The sequence below is a fragment of the Sinohyriopsis cumingii genome, chromosome 17, assembly GCF_028554795.1.
Source record: "Sinohyriopsis cumingii isolate HCF-2022 chromosome 17, ASM2855479v2, whole genome shotgun sequence".
In the NCBI taxonomy this organism is placed as follows: Eukaryota; Metazoa; Mollusca; class Bivalvia; order Unionida; family Unionidae; genus Sinohyriopsis; species Sinohyriopsis cumingii.
The window spans coordinates 38,997,497-39,016,982 of NC_142977.1; the positions used below are offsets into that span (position 1 = coordinate 38,997,497).

Genomic DNA, 19,486 nt, shown 5'->3' on the forward strand with positions numbered 1-19,486 from the left:
CAAAATTCACTGAAACAGTCTGAAAATCTAAATAGGTTTATGTACATAATGATTCATCGATGCTAACTGATTTTGTGATCATGCTAGCAAGCTTGCTTGGAATTGACCAATCAAAATGCCTTTGCTGACCATGACAAACCAGATAGCAATTGCATGCAGATGGGATCTACAGTACCTGGTTAAAAGTGTGTAGACACTTGTATTGGTATCATAGGAGGAAAACTAACATCACTGCTATTTCTAAACAGGCTAGTAACAAAAATATTGAAGAAACACAACCCCAATATAATTGCTAAACTGTTCCTGAATGGCAAGTGTGTGTGTGTGTGTGTGTGTGTGATTTGGATTTTAACGTAGCTTTAACAATTTTTCAGTCACATCTCTATGATGTCTGCAGTGTGACAGTTTATAGTAATGTCTAGCACTAGGGCATCATGCCGCAGACATGTAGCATGATGTCCCACTTAATCGCATTATCCTGACACCAGGCTGACCAGTCCAGACAATAACCTCTTAATGCTGAGTGCCAAGCGAGGCAGCTGTTAGTACCATTTTTGTAAGTCTTTGGTATGACTCAGCTGGAGATTGAACCCATGACCTCCTGTAATCTGAGGCAGACGCTCTAACCACTTGGCCACCGGAGTGGTTGTTGTTGTTGTTCTAGGGTTTAACGCCATTTTTCAGCACAAGATAGGCCATATATGGCGGCCAGTATAACTGGTGGAGGAAGAACCCTGGAAAACCCAGGAAAGAACCACCGACCCACGAGAAGCTACTGGCAGGCTTTCCCACGTACCCATGCTAGCCGAGTCTTGGACTCGAACATACGCAGACAGAGGTGAGATGGCAGTGATCTGGAACGGTGAGCGCTTTAGACCACTCGGCCACTCGGGGCCCCCACCGGAGTGGTACTGAATGGCAAGAAACACATCCCCAATATAATTGCTAAACTATTCCTGAATGGCAAGAAACACATCCCCACTATAACTGCCAAACTATTGCTGAATGGCAAGAAACACATCCCCAATATAACTGCCAAACTATTCCTGAGTGGCAAGAAACACATCCCCAAAATATTACCAAACTATTCCTGAATGGCAAGAAACACATCCCCAATATATGTTTCCTGCCTTTCTGTAAATCTTGGGAGTCCTCACCTCTTTAATCTTCTTTTGTCAGAGCTTCCACAAACACTGACCCCAAGAGACTCATTAAATTTAGACTCATGGTCAACAAAATACATACATATGATGACAAAGTACCTGTCAATCCATCGGATCATTTCATTTTGGTTTTTGGAATCAAAATACAGTGGCGCATAGAATGCTGACTTATCAAAGTCAACATTAAAATTGTTCCAAAAGGGACCAAAGGGGTTTCCTTCCTTTGCATTGCAGTCATTCTTCTTGTCTCCATCAGATCTGCCCTGGTAACAGAAGGCTGAAAATAAAATTTAGCCTTATGATAAAAATTATAACAATTTTAACAATTTTAAAGAAAATTAATGAAAATTAATTCAAAACAAGAACTGTAAAATCGGTAATACTCATGAGGATACAAATATGTATTTTGGGAGTGAATGGATAATTTCATGGGGATAAAATTGTGCTGGGTAATACTGTTTATTTAACACCCAGTGTAGTGATATGACACTATTTTTATAGGCGGATTTAATTTTGTGAATATACATTACCTATGAAAAACCAAATTTAAATCTGCCATGAATATTTCTGATTGTTTCATTGTGTTCTGATTTTCTCATGTTTCAAGTAAAATGAAATGTGCAAATCAGAAATTCAAATCTGAACATAATGCACAGGCTGTTACTTTTACTTACTATTTGATGTACATGGCACAGATCCTATTCTGTCTGTACAGATCTGTTTACGGCCGGGCGTATTTATATGTAAATGAAAACAGTCAATCAAATTTCGAATTTTTTGATAACCATAATGCTGCTGATACAATAAATGAATCGCTCCATAGATTCATCCAAATTTGTTAGACATAAAGCTACACTGCAGATACCAAAGTCTGGAGGATGAGCAAATCAGGGGTCATAACTCTTGTGAATAATGCCATTAAATGCTGGAAATTTAGTTTATTTAAGGTTTCATCAAAATAGAGTTGCATATAAATTTGGTTGAAATCTAACCATTCTTAATAAAGCCAGGCTACAGACACAAAGTTAGAGAGACAGGCAATCAGGGGCCATAGCTCCTCTAAATAATGGCAGAAGGCTGGAAAATAATTATATTAAGGTCTTGTCAACATAAAGCTACATACCAAATTTGGTTAAAATCCAACAATTCACAGTAAAAATAATCTGTGTAAACCAAATCATTGATGGGTGGACATGACAACTATAAGGATCAACCAACTTCATCAAGCATTTCATATGAAAATGTCTTGATAAGGGCATACGTTAGTTAGGGTCTATAGAAAAGTGTTATTAAAATGATGGTTAATGGATTATGCATATGGTACTTCAGAGACATTCCCCCCCCCCCCCATTTTAAGCTCCACCAATGGAGAGTAATTGTTAGTTTATTCAGAGCATCCAGTCCATCCTAATTATTACTATAAATTACTCAACTATCCTGCACAGTACCAGGGCCAACAAGGGGGTGGTAAACAGGGATATATCCCCAAAGCCAAACAACACTTTTCAATTTTATAAAAGAAAAATTATGTTTGAACAAGAACTAGGAGAGGCCCAGGTGTTTCTTACTCCAGGGTACGTGCTCACTCTCTACAGTCATGGCAGAACATTGTATAAACATTTCAAGGAAACTGAATTTGAACACAAAATATGTTATGGCTGAAAAAGACCATGAAGCAATCTTAACAGTTCCTTTAAAAGAAAGTTAATGAGGAAACATGAATAACCAATCTTAACAGTCCTTTCAAAGAAAGCTAATGAGGAAACATAAATAACCAGTCTTAACAGTCCTTTCAAAGAAAGCTAATGAGGAAACATGAAGCTAATGAGACATGAATAACCAATCTTAAGACTTGGTGGCAAAGTCTAAGAACCGTTCAGTTACTACTGGAGTGGAAGGCATGCTCTCTATGGATGTAACTGTGGGACCAGAAGGGTGTATATGTATTATGATTGGGTAAGTATACTCAAAGTAACATATTTTACTCGTAAAAATTTGTTTCCTCTTTAAATATTTTACCCAATCATAATACCTCAGGAGAATAGGCAAGAGGTGGAGGTAGGTACATCCTCCTACCCCAGAGATACCATCTCCAGTCCCCTAAGGCATGTGAGGCAGCTTCTAGGTAACCCCAAATTGAAGAGACTCCATCTGATTGGGTGAGGCTTCAAATAGGGGAACCCCCCTCCCACCAAATCCAGCATTAGTCATGCAGCTGTGTCTTAAGAAGCTGTCAATCAACCTGTTGATCTGCAGATATAGGTCCTACCAGATTGAAGTGGGCTTTCTGGGATGACGTATCTCAGAGATAGAAGCTAGAGAATGTGGACTCTGATCTCCATCCCACAGCCTGAATGATGTCAGTTGGTGAACAGTTCCAGTCAAATGCTAGGATGGTGGCAACTGCTCTAACCTCATCAAACAAACTGTGTAATAAGTTCATATGAACTAGGGTTATTTCCCAATATGCTTAGCAAATAACCCACTTAATCCAGGATGAGATAATCGATGTTGATATATCATCCTTACCTGTCTCGAGAGCTAGAAAGAGGCATAATGACCATGATGCAATGGCTCTGTTCTATGAATCTTGTAATTGGCCTTCAACTCATGTGTCCAGACAAGACACAGGTTTCATGATAAAAGTCTGGTTACCTGTGAAAGGAAGGTGGTTCTTGGTGATGAAAGAGGATGCCATTTTAAGTAAGACTGACTAACCCATCTTGTCAGAACTGCACGTAATTTGGATCTGCTGATAGGCCATGTATTTCGCTAATTTTGTCTGAATTCTCTAATGCTTTCAGAAAGCAGGTCTTGTAAGAAATGTGCGCCAGAGATGTCCTTGAAATTGTTTCAAAAGGTGTCTTGTTCAGCCACGTTAATACCCAAGATATGTTCCACTTTGGGTATAGGGTTAATGTTTTCAGCCATATAGGTCATACAAGTCCTTGTTTAGTTTGATATCCTCTCTTCTGTGATGATGAAAAGTGTCACTGATCATAACCTTTTATCGTACTTAGTGTGAACTTTTTCTTCAAAGAGCCAGATGAAGTTAGCTATTTGCAATATAGATGCCGAAGAGGTATGATATATTTGTTTGTGCAGCACTGGGTGAAAACATACCATGTGCCTTGCATGCTTTCAGAGTGGAGATCTGTCTTCCTAGAGTTATCCTCTCTATGACTGGTTGTAAGAACTGTTTATTTCTGAGGGCCTGTATAACATGATCCAGACATGCAGGTTCTGTAGCTCTGAGTAGGAATGAAACAACTGCTGTCATGGTTGTTTGAGTAGAAAATCTGAATTTTCCAAGGAGTTCCCATTGAAAGATTGATGAGGCCGTTCATCCATGATTTCTCACATCTAAGTGGTGCAATGAGAATAAGGTGACACTCTGATTCTCTTGCTTTCCATATCACTTTTGGAATCAGATGTTGGTGGGTAGGCATGTAAGCATCCAGGCCACTTCCAATCTATCAATAGAGCATTGGCTGCCTAGGCTTCGAACCTAGGACAGGAGATATGAGGTTGGGAATTTAGTATTTCACCTGGTCACAAATCCGTCCACTAAAGGTACATATATTAAAGAAAATTAAGGAATTAAGAGACCATTCAATCTTTATACATTGCTTGTTCTAAGACAAAGATTTGGCTAATACATTAGGAGCCGTGTGATATGGTGAAACTCAACAAGGATTTGTTGTTGACAACTCCATTTTAGAAAGTCCCACACCAGGACATAAAGATCTTGGGACTTGGTCCCTCCCTGTCATTTGAGATATGTCACCACTGTAGGACCTGGTTCCTCCCTGTCGTTTGAGATATGTCACCACTGTAGAGGTGTCAGACAGAATGAGAACTGCCACCAATAAAAGGCTTTCACAATAACCATCATCTCCAGAATTTATTGATATGTCATTTCTGGGGAGAGCATGCACCACTGGCTTCCTGAAAGGACGGTGGTAAGTGTGCCCCCCAGCCTTCCGTACTTGCATCGGTACAGATTGTAATCTCAGGCAATTTTACATGCAGATGTATAAATGTCATGAGCAAAATTAGGTTGCTCCAACTCTGCAGATTGTGCCTCAACTCTGTGCAGATGGTGAGATTATGGTCCAATTGGCAAACTTAGGCCTCCATTGGCAAAGAATCATTTGCAATGGGCGCATCAGAAGGCAACCTAGGACCATGAGGTCTGCTGCTGCATTGAGCAAGCCTAGTAAACAAAGGAATTCTCATGGAGATAAAATTCTTCAAAAGTGTGTTACCATGGTTTGGATTTCAATGCCCAATACTAAGGGAGATGAAATATGTTGCCTGTGTATTGAACTTCATACCTAGGTGAACAAATTGTTGGTACTAGGTCGGATTTTTTCACTGTTGATGAGAAGTCCAGATTGGTAACAAGGGTTATCATGTCTCACTTGATTTAACTCATAAATGTTTCTGCAGGATGTCTTCTAGGTAACCTGATATTGCTGCCATAGAAATGGTCCAGACATGTGCTATTACTCGATTCATTAAGATGAATGAAGACCCACAATGGATTTGCTCTGAATTGGTATACGATGCTGTAGGCAAATCACAACAATGTCCTGGAAGCCTTGTCAATAGGGACATGAAGGTATGCAGCATTTAAGTCCACACTGATGGTGAAGTTTCAATCAATGATGGTATTCAAAACATGCTGTGGTGTTTCCATTGAGAACCCAGGGATGTTAATGAACTGATTTGCTTTTGGATCCAAGAAATATCTGGGACAAATTACAGGACCCTCTCGGTGCTATATCTGCTTTGGTATGCAAGAACTGTGGCTTTCGCTGGGTGGGGCTTCAATGGGACGATTTTCTGAGTTTCATGTCCTATGAGTGGCCCTTGTATCCTTTTGTTGATTTCTCATACTATCCCTATATCAATGCTGTGTTTGTGAGAAAGTGGAAAATTGGTCTCCTGGATGGCTTGTTTGCAGATTTCTTCAATCCGGCCATTAAACAGAAGATGAGATGATAAAGGTTGTGCTCTTAGCTTGGCTTTATGGTGGTCCTTCAAGAAAATGCAGGCAAAGAGCAAAGAGTCATGTTCTGCTAATTGTAAATTTGTAGTTGCAGTTTTGGCATTGGCCAAAGTGTGTTGAGCAGCTCTATTCTGTATTCAGGCCATTGTTGAGACCAACTCCCATGCATGCCCTGAGGCATTTGGAGTGGGAGAAGATAAGCTATGTTCCGCCTGTTGGAAGATTGCCATAGAGACAAAAGCACAACACTGAAGCCATGGCAATGATATTCCATACTAACTGCCGAGTTTCATCATTGGCCATCCAGTCCATAAGTATGGAGTGTGGCTTTGTCTTCCATGAAACGGCAATATTATTGTCAACTGCTGGGGTTTCCAAATGAAAGACTGGTGTGTGGCAAAGGTAGAGCTGCCATGGAACTGATAACAAAGCAACGTAAGTAATACATGTGTAGTTATTTCATTCCATTGTAAGATGAATAGATGCTGGAGCTCTGGTCCAGGATGTTGATGGAGTGAGAGGAGGAGGACAAAATTCTAGTGGTCAAAGATGGAAAATGTCTTTGATGGATGCTCAAAAGTCTGAATCTTCCTGTGCCATCAGATAGTGTAGAATAGATTACTGGAGAACAAGCAGCAGCAACCTGGTTGCATAAGGCGAAGCTAAGATCCCCTGTAATGCTTGAGACTTAGCTGCAAAACAGTGACAAGATCTGTCACTTATGAAACTCATAGAACGCCCTCAATTCGAAAGCACGACTTCAAGACAGTTGCTGAGTAAAGAGTCTTTTCTCATGGCAGAGTGTAGAGAAATTGCGAAGAGACATCTGTTGATGCATGAAGAACTATTCGTGGCATCATGCCAAATGAGGGTCTCAAGTTGGTACGAGGGCTAGACTAGTTCCTGCAAATGTCTGCAAAAGTCTGGTTCCATACACTGGAAGCCAGACTGAGCTTATAATATTTATGTTTTGGCCCTTTGTGATTTCATGTATATGGCATAGGCCAGATGTAATGGAAACAGGCCATCCATATGGCGAGGATGTTGTTAAGATCATCAGTTTGGGATAGGTTATGGGATGTTTAATCCATGTAACCTGACCATATATCTGCTGAGTGAGAGTGAACTTGGTTGTCTGTAAACTCTATTTCTCACTGTTCCACAAAAGGAATCAAGTCGAACCCCAAAGGAGTTAAGGTAGATGGAGTTGCCAATAATGTTGAGTTCTATGGTGGTGACTTGAGTGCCAGAGCTGTTTTAGAGTGTGTCAATGTCTGGCACTTCATGGCTGAAGGGTAAGTTGATTTATTTCCCTTTTTCTCACACTGAGGAAAGGTCAGCATGCAGACTGGTGATATCTTCATCTTGAGCTGTGTTCTTGCACTTTGTCAACAGTTCTAGTCTGTATGACAAATAGAGCAAAATGTAAAACTGTAGCCCTGCACCTGTCTTTTAGAACACAATGTTGGTGCAGAGCTAAACCTTAAAAAGTTGACCCAGAAATTAATAACCAAAAAAGCAATGAAACATACAGGTAAAATATAATGACAAGACCACCTGTAAGCAATGAAACATACAGGTAAAATATAATGACAAGACCACCTGTAAGAAGAAGTATAAACCTGTGTGTCTACACGGGTGTAGTTTGAATACAGTGTGGGTGCAGATCTATACCAAATAATAGTTACCTGGAAAAAAGTGACAACAGATGATCTCAATTATAATGCTACCTGTAGGGAAGGTCAAGGATGGCATGTACAAGTAGAATCACTGAAGCATGGCATTCCAAAGCTAAGGATGCTGTGGTAAAGGAAACTCACCCATATGTACCAGAAATGATGGAATTATTCATATCTAAGGAGTTTCATAAGGCAGAAAGACATGCACATATATAAATATTGTAGCCTAAATCTATCTTGTGAAATTGCATAGGCAACCTTTGTGACTAACTAAGTGCTCTTTAAATATAATGGAGTGCTTATGCAGAAAAACATGACTCAAGTGTTGCCTATAGAATCATGCATAAGCAAGACGCAATTGAGTAAACTGTGTAAAGAAAGCCAACCTGTACTTGTCTAACCAGTGGAAGGAAAACAGAAATGTACACAAGTGTCTACATTCCACACAAAAAACCTTCACAAAAAAGGACTTATATATACATACAAAGTAGGTGAAACAATATCAATTATGAGGTAATTACCTGTATGGAAAAAATCCCACACTGCCTGTACAAGTAAAAACCCTTTCTATATTTTTATTTCATTCAGTCCATCAGTACAATTGCCCCAAATGTAACAGTAAAACTGGAAAAAATGTAAACTTTTAAAACTGGCTTTCTTTGAGAGGTGGCAGTAGTTCGCCTAAGGTATTATGATTGGGTAACATATTTAAAAAAGAAATTGTTAAAGTCGGTGGATAACAAAAGAAATTTGGTGAAAACCCCATTTTAATATGGCAATCCATTCTTGAGGAATTGTGATAAGATTTTCAAGATGGTCACTATGATGAAATTGGATTTCAGTTCAGCAACATTTTCATCAACAGACCAAGTATATATCATATGTAATCCTTTATTGAAAATCCCATGTTAATAAGACCATCCATTCTGGAAGAGTAGCAATAACAAGAATTTTAAGCTGGCTATCATGGTGCCTATACTGGATGTCAGTTTGGCAATATTTTCATTTAGGACAAACCAATGATGATAATGGCTATCCGTCTGGAAAGAGAAGCAATAACAAGATTTTCAAGATGAGTGCTATGGCAACCATATTGGAGGTCAGCTTGGCACCATTTTCATTTGGGACCAACTAAATAGTATGCATCTTTCAATAAAAAGATTTTTTTATTATGTTACCATCCATTTTTATTGTTACCATCCATTTTATTTTTATCATCCATTTTTATTATGTTACCATTAATTTTATTGTTACCATCCATTTTATTATGCTACCATCCATTTTATTATGTTATCATCCATTTTTATTATGTTATCATCCATTTTATAGTTACCATCCATTTTTATGTTACCATTAATTTTATTGTTACCATCGATTTTTATTAAGTTACCATCCATTTTATTATGCTACCATCCATGTTATTGTTACCATCCATTTAATTATGTTACCATCCATTTTTATTAAGTTACCATCCATTTAATTATGCTACCATCCATTTTATTGTTACCATCCATTTAATTATGTTACCATCCATTTTATTGTTACCATCCATTTTATTGTTTCCATCCATTTTTATTATGTTACCATCCATTTTATTGTTTCCATCCATCTTATTGTTACCATCCATTTTATTGCTACCATCCATTTTTATTATGTTACCATCCATTTTATTGTTACCATCCATTTTTATTATGTTTCCATCCATTTTTATTATGTTACCATCCATTCATAAGGAGTATAACAATAACAAGATTTTCGAGATGGTCACTGGGGTAGCCATAGCAGACCTCTAAATAGCACTATTATCAATCAGGACCAACTAGATGCTGGGATGAATGTATGTGTGTGTGTGTAAGGGTTCATGACAATCCTTCAAGTAGTTTAGAAGAAACAGTAATTTAGCAGAAATGATGGTAACAAACTTGCAATAATGTATGGTCAGGCAATGTCTGGATGAAAGGTCAATAGGCCATCTGATATGTTCTTCTGGTCTATGAGCTAAAACTAAAACCCATAAGAAACACATCTTTGCTCTATGTTCACATCAAACTGCATTCAACTATACTTAATGATTCTTAAACTATGCTAATTACAAGCAATATCTCCTGTTAAGCTATGAAACTGATTGTCAAAAGCCAAAATAAAACAACAGACAAGACAAAACTCACAAATGGCACATCCAGATTTATGAAGCCATGAAATTGCATTAGAATATCTTTAATGGTTCTTAACTCATTCAGCCCCAATTCTGCCTGTAGGCATGATGAGGCTGTACCCTACAGCTCTGTATCATCAAGGTCATTTAAGATATACCAAAGTGTGTGGTATTAAGAAAAGCAGACAGATGTAGCTCTACAATGATACCAAATAATCTGGACTTCCTAATATTACAACAAAATGCAGAAGGAAAAACTTATTTTTTAGACCCAATTGTTTTACACAAAAAATTTGCTAATTGTAGGAATCGGATTGTGTGTAATGATTGTAGACTTTTTGGCCTGTGATCTAAGGCAGACTGGTCTGAACTGCACACAGACAGGTGATCCTTTGCAAAAAGTAGGATAAGTTGGGGACTGGGAGTAAGAAGTGGCCAAGAAACAAACATAATGGGTCCAATAAGCACACAAAAAAGAAAAGAGAAAAGAAAAGGACTCCAACTTTTACCCTTCTGCACATGCATGAGCCAAATAGCCAATGAAAAACAATGTTTCTAGCAAAACTAGGCTCCAGGCTAAACAAAAAACTCCAGATGTATTTAGAATTAACCTCCAAAATGTGTTTCCTACCCCCATTTCAGGCAAAAATGATCAAAATATCTGTAGGCAAATAAGTTAAGCTTTGCTAATTGCAAGCAACATCTCTTGTAAAGCTATCAAGATGGACACAGACAAACAAAGTGATCTATATAGGGACTTCACATCTGCAAGGTCCTAATAATTTAGCTTGTATTTGTAAGTCTGGATTATTCTTTATGCTTAGTGGCACATGTTTGCTTTTGTCCAAGTGGTTTGTGTATGGCCAAACTTGAGGTGCAAGTACACACCCATGAGTGATGTAAATGATAAACTTGACACTTTATCAAAACACAATATGGATATGAACCAGGCTTACACTAAAGCTTGCATAATAAGTTACAACTGTTAAAGTTATTGAAATAGGAATGCATGATGCTGGGGTTAAAGAATTATAACAACAGACAGTATATACAGGCTGACTGATTAAAAGAATTATGACAACAGACAGTATATACAGGCTGACTGGTTAAAGAATTATGACAACAGACAGTGTATAGAGACTGACTGATTAAAAGAATTATGACAACAGACAGTATATAGAGACTGACTGATTAAAAGAATTATGACAACAGACAGTATATACAACAGACAGTTAACAAGAAATTTCTTACAAGTGCTTATATTTTCAAGCATTTTGATTATCAAAACAATGACAGTCATTTTCTATTAATTAAAAAAATTCAAAACCAAAATTATTTAAAAGATTTCCAAAAATCTGATTGTTTTTAGTGCTCAAATATTCAAAGTTTTACTGTATTTTTCAGGAATGCTATGGAAACTATCTGACCATGAAGATACAATCTGTCAAATCTAAGAAACTGGCATGCTCTAGAAATGTTTGCTATCACAAAGTTAACACAAAACCATCTAAAAATAAGAATTTTTTACCTATTCTCTCTCCAGGTGGCCAGACTTTAGGTGCAAGTTCCTCCATAAATAGCTTCATAGTCATCACCCGATGGTATTCCTTCAAAGGTTCTACTTTGAAATATTTATCATATGGAACCTGAATCTGAGGGAAAAACAAACGTGATTGACAGTAAGACACTTCAAAAATTATGGATACCAAAGCACAAGAAAAAAGACAAACAACTTTTACCTTATATCTGATACATTCTTGACGTAAACCTTTCTGAAATTTTCTCGTTTTTACTGAGACCATCTAAGTCATGTGTATTACATAGGCCAGAATACCACCAAGAGATTGTTTTAAAACTTCAAAAAAGTTTCATCCTTTTAATTATGAAGTTGTAATTTGAACAGAGAACCATAACAATGAATATACATTCTCAATCTAATGTAGCAACACCCTGAAAGGCAGTACAATTTATTTCCCCACAAGTACTTTACCAGGACATGTGATTTGGTCCACATAATTGTTTTTGTATCCAATGTCCAAAGTTAAAGCTAGAATCTGAAAAGGGCAACATTTGTAATGACAGTAGATCATAAAAAGCTAGAATCTGAAATGTGCAACATTTGTAATGACAGCAGATCATGAAAAGGGCAACATTTGTAATGACAGTAGATCATAAAAAGCTAGAATCTGAAAAGGGCAACATTTGTAATGACAGTAGATCATAAAAAGCTAGAATCTGAAATGGGCAACATTTGTAATGACAGTAGATCATAAAAAGCTAGAATCTGAAAAGGGCAACATATGTAGTGACAGTAGATCATGAAAAGGGCAACATTTGTAATGACAGTAGATCATAAAAAGCTAGAATCTGAAATGGGCAACATTTGTAATGACACTAGATCCTGAAAAGGGCAACATTTGTAATGACAATAGAATCTGAAAAGGGCAACATTTGTAATGACAGTAGATCATAAAAAGCTAGAATCTGAAAAGGGCAACATTTGTAATGACAGTAGATCATAAAAAGGGCAACATTTGTAATGATGGTAGATCATAAAAAGCTAGAATCTAAAATGGGCAACATTTGTAATGACAGTAGATCCTGAAAAGGGCAACATTTGTAATGACAGTAGGTCATGAAATGGGCAACACTTGTAATGACAGTAGAATATGAAAAGGGCAACATTTGAAATGACAGTAGAATCTGAAAAGGGCAATATTTGTAATGACAGTAGGTCATGAAATGGGCAACATTTGTAATGACAGTAGAATCTGAAAAGGGCAACATTTGTAATGACAGTAGAATCTGAAAAGGGCAATATTTGTAATGACAATAAATCATAAAAAGGGCAACATCTGTAACGACAGTAGATCATGAAAAGCTATAATCTGAAAAGGGCTAGATTTGTAATGGCAGTAGATCATGAAAAGCTAGAATCTGAAATGGGCAACATTTGTAATGACAGTAGATCCTGAAAAGGGCAACATTTGCAATGACCCAATTAACTACTCATCAAACTCAGGCAAAATTCTCATGATTCTTAGCCATTTGTATGATGATTCTTTTTTGAATGGTCCTTAAGGTCAGCAGTCTACATTTCTGGTAAAATCTGAAATTCACTGGCAAGCATTAAAGCTAACCAAAAGCGTACCTGACCATTTAATGCTAGTCAACACAGACAACTTTGACTTCAAGGATTAAAGTAAAGAGTCACTTACTGATCCTGGCTTCATGCTAGGGTATTCTATCCAGTGAGGGAGAACCAGGGTTCTGTTTTGGGCCTTGGCAAATCCTAGAGAACCCAGAAACTGGTCCGCTTGATTACCAAACCTACCTACAAAGTCAAAACACAATCAAATGTAATGTCTGAAGTTAGATTAGTGAGTACAGAGAGCAGGTGATCCATGGACAGCTTGGAAGATATTCATGGCTAGACAAAGCTACATGAAATATGAATAACAAAATCACTCAGTTTACAAAATTGGATCAGGACACTTTTGGTCAAATGAGGATTTCATCTGCATGTAAAAGGGAAGATTAAAAAAATAAATTTGCACATTTAAATATGCTCAGTTAAAAAACAAAGAACTAATTCATTTTCTGTAAAGTATTATTGGTATGACAGGTACTTCTAGGAAATTTCTTTCTTGGCAATAATTGTCATTGATATGTGGGATGAAACAGTACATCATCACTGTACAAGATTTACCCAAAATACCATGCAGAAAACTGTCCAAAATGATTTACGTAAAATTTCATATTTGTATAGAAACGTCCACATCTACCGCTTAACTGAAACTCCGTTACCTGCACAAAATAACTGGATGGACATGCTGAAAAGGACTACAGGCCTTAAACCTTCAGGTAAACCAGGTTGATGCAGTAATTAGAACACCTGAATCTATTTATGAATGTATCTATGTACAATGCTTAAACGGGATCTATTTATGAATGTATCTAAGTACTATTTACTAATTGGAACTATTCATGAATGTATCTAAGTGCAAATTATTAACTGGACCTATTTATGAATGTATCTAAGTGTAATGTATTAATTGGCTATATATATATATATATATATATATATATATATATATATATATATATATATAAACCAAAGTGCAAATAATAATTGGACCTATTTATGAATGTATCTAAGTGCAATGTATTAACTCGACCTATTTATGAATGTATCTAAGTGCAATACAGTAACTAGACCTATTTATGAATGTATCTAAGTGCAGTGTAGTAACTAGACCTATTTATGAATGAATCTCAGCGCAATGTATTAACTTGACCAAATGATGAATGTATCTAAGTGCAATGCATTAACTGTAGTTCAATATCAAATGTCTAATAAACAGCCAAACATATTTGTTTAAAACCTACTGACAAGTAACACAATAAAATGGCAGGGTGTTTTACTGTACAGATTAATAAAGCACATCTTATGGCTTGCCTTCGTTCGAGATATTTTGTTTGGTACCAAACAAAATATCTAGAACAAAGGCAAGCCATGAGATGTGCTTTATTAGTCTGTCACCTTGTTCAGAGGGCATCATCAAATTATCAACAACATTTCACAAACAAGTATTTAGTCATTTCATTTCAGCATCTCCATAAAAGCCAGAACACATAATCTGCAGTGTGAAACCAGTGAGTAAAATTCTGTACAAATTACCAAAGGTTTTTATTCAAAGTAAATGAATTTGTATAATCCCCTAATGATCCAAATTAACTGAATCTAAGCACATTTGTTTTCATATGAATGGAATTTTCATGACTTCTGCAGATGTTTGCCCTTGACATACAAGCTGCATTTCAGGTCGTGGTAAAACAAAAGTGCAGACTGGCTGCATCTGACACACATGTAAAACTCCCTTCTCTAAAACTGGCAAAAATTATGGCATTTATCTATTAGATACCACTTAACAAGTGCTTTTTATAATCCATCTTGTTTACACTAATAATACTCAGTTGAACACTTGTTATGATACTATGGTTTTAAACTGAGTAACAGAAAAGAGTGAAAACCATCAAGTTTTGTAAAATTTAACAAATAATTTATTTCCCTATAATACAAAGTGAAAATTTTAAAAAGAAGCTGCAATAATGTCAATTAAATCCCAAATACTCCTAAAAGTTCTACCACAAGTCCAAATATTTTAAGTTCCAATTGAAATCCAGCTGTATTCCAAATAAATTCTGATACTAAATGCACTGATGTCCCTGTGGTCTCAAAAGTGCTAATGTACAAATTGCCTGGAGTATGGTAATATGCTAGAGTCTTTTGATGTCTCATAATAATATAATCCAAAATGTCCTTGACTGAATTCACTATAATTCCAAATTAATGTTACTGTCCAAGAATATTACTGAGCACTTTGTATTTCCATTGAATATCTGAGTTAATAAATCCACATAAATGAAAACCTGAACACAACAATAAGACTGAACCTGCTTCAGATGTTAAGGAAAGAATGAGTAGCTTTTAGATTTCAAACAAGATTATAAAACCTTCTACTTAACCAAGGTTGCAATTACCATTTTCTGAAAATACTATGTCACTTGATGGAATTTTCCATTATAGTAGATTCTAAGGTCAGAATCAAGACTGTATCTTTTAACTCAAACTCACATAAACATGTTTACATTAATAATGATCTGAAATTTAATCCAAACTCACAGAGAAATATTATCTATATATCATGTTTACAAAATAAATGTCCCTGCTCAGGTACATAGTGAACTTGATTTTGACAAGGTCAGGTACAAAATACAAATGTATTTAACATATAATCATTAAGAGAAGCCAATAAATAATACAAACTAAATATTATGCATACAAGCCAATACCTAGAGAGGTACAAGTGTAATTATTACTAAATAAATATAATTGTCAAAACGGCCATACTTTTAAAAAAAAGCTATATGAAAAATGTACATTTCAGTTTGCTATTAACCTGAATCTGCAGCTGATTAAAATTATTGTCACAAATTGACAAAATCCATGTAGTTCACTACCAGAATACAAACAACACTCACTTTAACTAGTCTATATGTCTAATTTTCAATGATTAATTCTAAGGTCATGTCAAATCCCAAATAATCCAAACAGTTATATCACCAGTCCTAAGTTCTGATTAAATTCCAGAGGTATTCCAAATAAGACCCAACACTGAAGGTGTTAACCCTTTACCTCATGCAATCGTCTTTGGACGCCTATACTCCATTTGCATGGAAGCGCCTTTTGATGCCTCTACTCCATTCGCATGGAAGTGCCTTTTGATGCCTGCTGTAAACATCAGCCATTTTAAGCCAGTTTTCGTAGTGCCACCTTCAGGGAAAACCCCCTATTAGATACTATATTCATTTCTGTGCACAACAATTACATCAGATCACGTGGTCACTGTTTATGCTCTGGTTGATATCTGCTATTTAAAGTAAATGGGTCGTAATCTCCACTCTCCAAAATGGAGGTCACGGATTTCATTCAGTACCTATGAAGTTTTCATGACTAGAATCACAACTATGAAAGATTCAATAACTTAGGTAAAGGCTCTGATATTGATGTAGGCAGCAATTAGTTTTTATAAATTATCAAATTCAGATGACTCAGTAATGTAGACGCAGACGAAAAACTGAGTATGAGAAATGGCAGCTACGGCTGGTCATGCGGCCTCGCTGACATGATGGTGAACGAGTTCTCTCAAGATTATAAAGCACATAAAAAATTCTTCTGTGAAAAATAATTATACAGATAGAACAATCAGACTTTATACTTAAATTTTTCCACACATAATAGATGTGTACCAAAAATGTAAAATGGTTATAATTGTTGTTAAACGTAACATACACTACTTTGGTTAACAGTTAACAGGCAGGACTATGTGTATGGAGTCAAATAGGTAACAGATGTTCTATTTATAGTGCACTGCACTTTGTAACTATGTTCTATGAGGTAAAGGGTTAATATGCCTATAGTCTTATGTACTAATGTAACAATGACCTCAAGTGTGATGATGTGCCAACAGTCCTTTGATGAATCACAGTAATATAATCCAAGATATCCTTGTTCGAATGACTATAATTCCAAATTAATGTCTCTGTCCAAGAATAGTATTGAGCACGTTGTAATTTCCAGAAAATGATAATTTAAATAAATAATTCTAGCCCAAATCAAATACTGAACATAACAATAAGACTGATTTTGCTTCAATATCTTACAGCATGAATGAATAACTTCTATATAAACATGATCATATAAAAAACCTAATAAACAAAAGAAGAGCTAGGACATAAGACAAAAGTTCATTTCCAGAACAATTCAAGCTATTATGAGGTCTGTTAGAATGAAGAACATGGTAAACATAATGTCCTTGACTCAGATCATGATAATGATGCTAATAATTAACCCACACTCTTACAAAAATATTAACTATGTATTATCTGTTTACCAAACAAAAACAACAGTGTAATTTGTCAGGAACAACATAAACTTGATTTTAGACAAAGAAAAGTCCAAAACACAATCATCCATAGCATATAATGAATTTAAAAAAAAAACAATGCAAATTAAATATACATAACAAAAGATTCTAGTATTAACAGAAATTGAGCAATAAACTTAAAATAAAAAAATTAAGCAAAGTCAGACAAGTTTAATAAATGTGTCACATTGACCAGTCTTTGTGATGAGGTATATTATTCTTCAAGATGCATAAACTAACCAGGAATAACAGTATGTATACAGTGTGCAAAATAACCCTAAGGTAAACATAAAAAATAATGAAGAATGTACAACTAATTTATATGTACAAAGTTAGCCCTTAAAAGACTATTTCCTGGGGTTGGGTGTTAGGAAACTAAATTTAAACTGTTCCCTAGGAAGAAAGAATAAGTGTGATGCAGTTATGCTGTACATATGTATATGCTTTTATCTGTGTGGAAACCATGGCAATGTCAGGTGTAGTACAAGCACCTCCCCTCTACTTCATACAGGTGAGTCATGAAGGGCATGTTACAGAATGTGTGTATGTGCATGTGAATTTACTGTACAAGTCATTATGTATTGTAAAAGGGCAGGTAAGTATGCATACATGTACAGAAGGCAATACATATTCAGCCAAACAAACTCAGCATTTAAAAAATAAAGTGAACTATTTTATGGTTCCAACCTTTCAGTATAAGGTTTGACATATTGCATCATCAGTAGCAATGGTTGACTTCCGCAAGGAATAGGAATAAAGGCGCTCTACAAGTGGTCAGTTGTGAGTATTATTAATAACTTGAGACTTTCATAAACATGTTCCAACATAAACTTTAATCAAACAGTCCACTAATATTTTTCTCAACTAAGACTGAGAGTAATAATGTCAATTCGAAAAACTTTCATTGCACTCTCAATAAAGAAAGTGGTTTTTGTCTGGAAACGTTTCCTATCATCAATATTAGCGAAATCTAAACTTGGCATTCCATAGTGGCATATCATAAAAGTCAATAATTCTAGGCTGTAAACTAATAAAGAGACATCACATAAAGGGGTACAGTACCAATCTTACATTTAGATCAGGCAGGGCACAAAACAATGGACAAGCACTGTAGTATGGACTTGGAAGAAGGATACCACACCTTACCTGCCTAGATGGAACATTGCTTTCTAGATTGAAACTTACCCATGCATGGACAGAACAGAATGTATCCATTGGGATCCACCTCCAGTGTGCACAACACTGACATCAAACAGGAAGCAAGCACCAGTATCAAGAACTCTACTGCCATCATCACTCTGGAAAATGGAAAATCACAAATGAGATTAAAAAATAAAGTTGAGAACACTGTAAGGTTTTCTTCTTCTCCTTAAAAAATAAATTTTAGAATTTCTGCAACACAACATGTGTAACTTAGAAATCAAACAACACAAGAGGGAAACACTCTTGTTCAGGTACCAAAATTACAGTAACAGTAATATAAATTCTTAACAGTAACAATACTATGACAGTAACTACTATAAATTCATGACAGTAACTACTATAAATTCATGATAATAACAGCAGTGTAAATTCATGACAGCAACAGCAGTATAAATTCATGACAGCAATAGTACTATAAATTCATGACAGCAACAGCAGTATAAATTCATGACAGCAACAGTACTATAAATTCATGACAGCAACAGCAGTATAAATTCACGACAGCAACAGCAGTATAAATTCATGACAGCAACAGTACTATAAATTCATGACAGCAACAGCAGTATAAATTCATGACAGCAACAGTACTATAAATTCATGACAGCAATAGTATTATAAATCCATGACAGCAACAGCAGTACAAATTCATGACAGCAACAGTTCTATAAATTCATGACAGCAACAGTATAAATTCATGACAGTAACAGTACTATAAATTCGTGATGGCAACAATATATAAATTCATGACAGCAATAGTATTATAAATTCATGACAGCAACAGT

The 19,486-nt window shown here is 35.9% G+C and overlaps 1 protein-coding gene across 2 annotated transcripts in view; it reads right to left on the bottom strand.

Moving 5' to 3' along the window:
- The window catches only part of LOC149778459 (GDP-fucose protein O-fucosyltransferase 1-like), a 49,486-nt gene that overhangs the window by 16,703 nt on the left and 13,297 nt on the right, over positions 1-19,486 (bottom strand). For both annotated transcript variants that reach the window (XM_089939297.1, XM_089939298.1), the window contains exons 2-5: positions 18,687-18,799; positions 13,230-13,345; positions 11,540-11,663; positions 1,263-1,440 (exon numbers count right to left, since the gene is read on the bottom strand). In XM_089939297.1, coding sequence (XP_089795423.1) covers positions 1,263-1,440; positions 11,540-11,663; positions 13,230-13,345; positions 18,687-18,799 — 531 coding nt within the window. The remainder of the gene's footprint in view (positions 1-1,262; positions 1,441-11,539; positions 11,664-13,229; positions 13,346-18,686; positions 18,800-19,486) is intronic.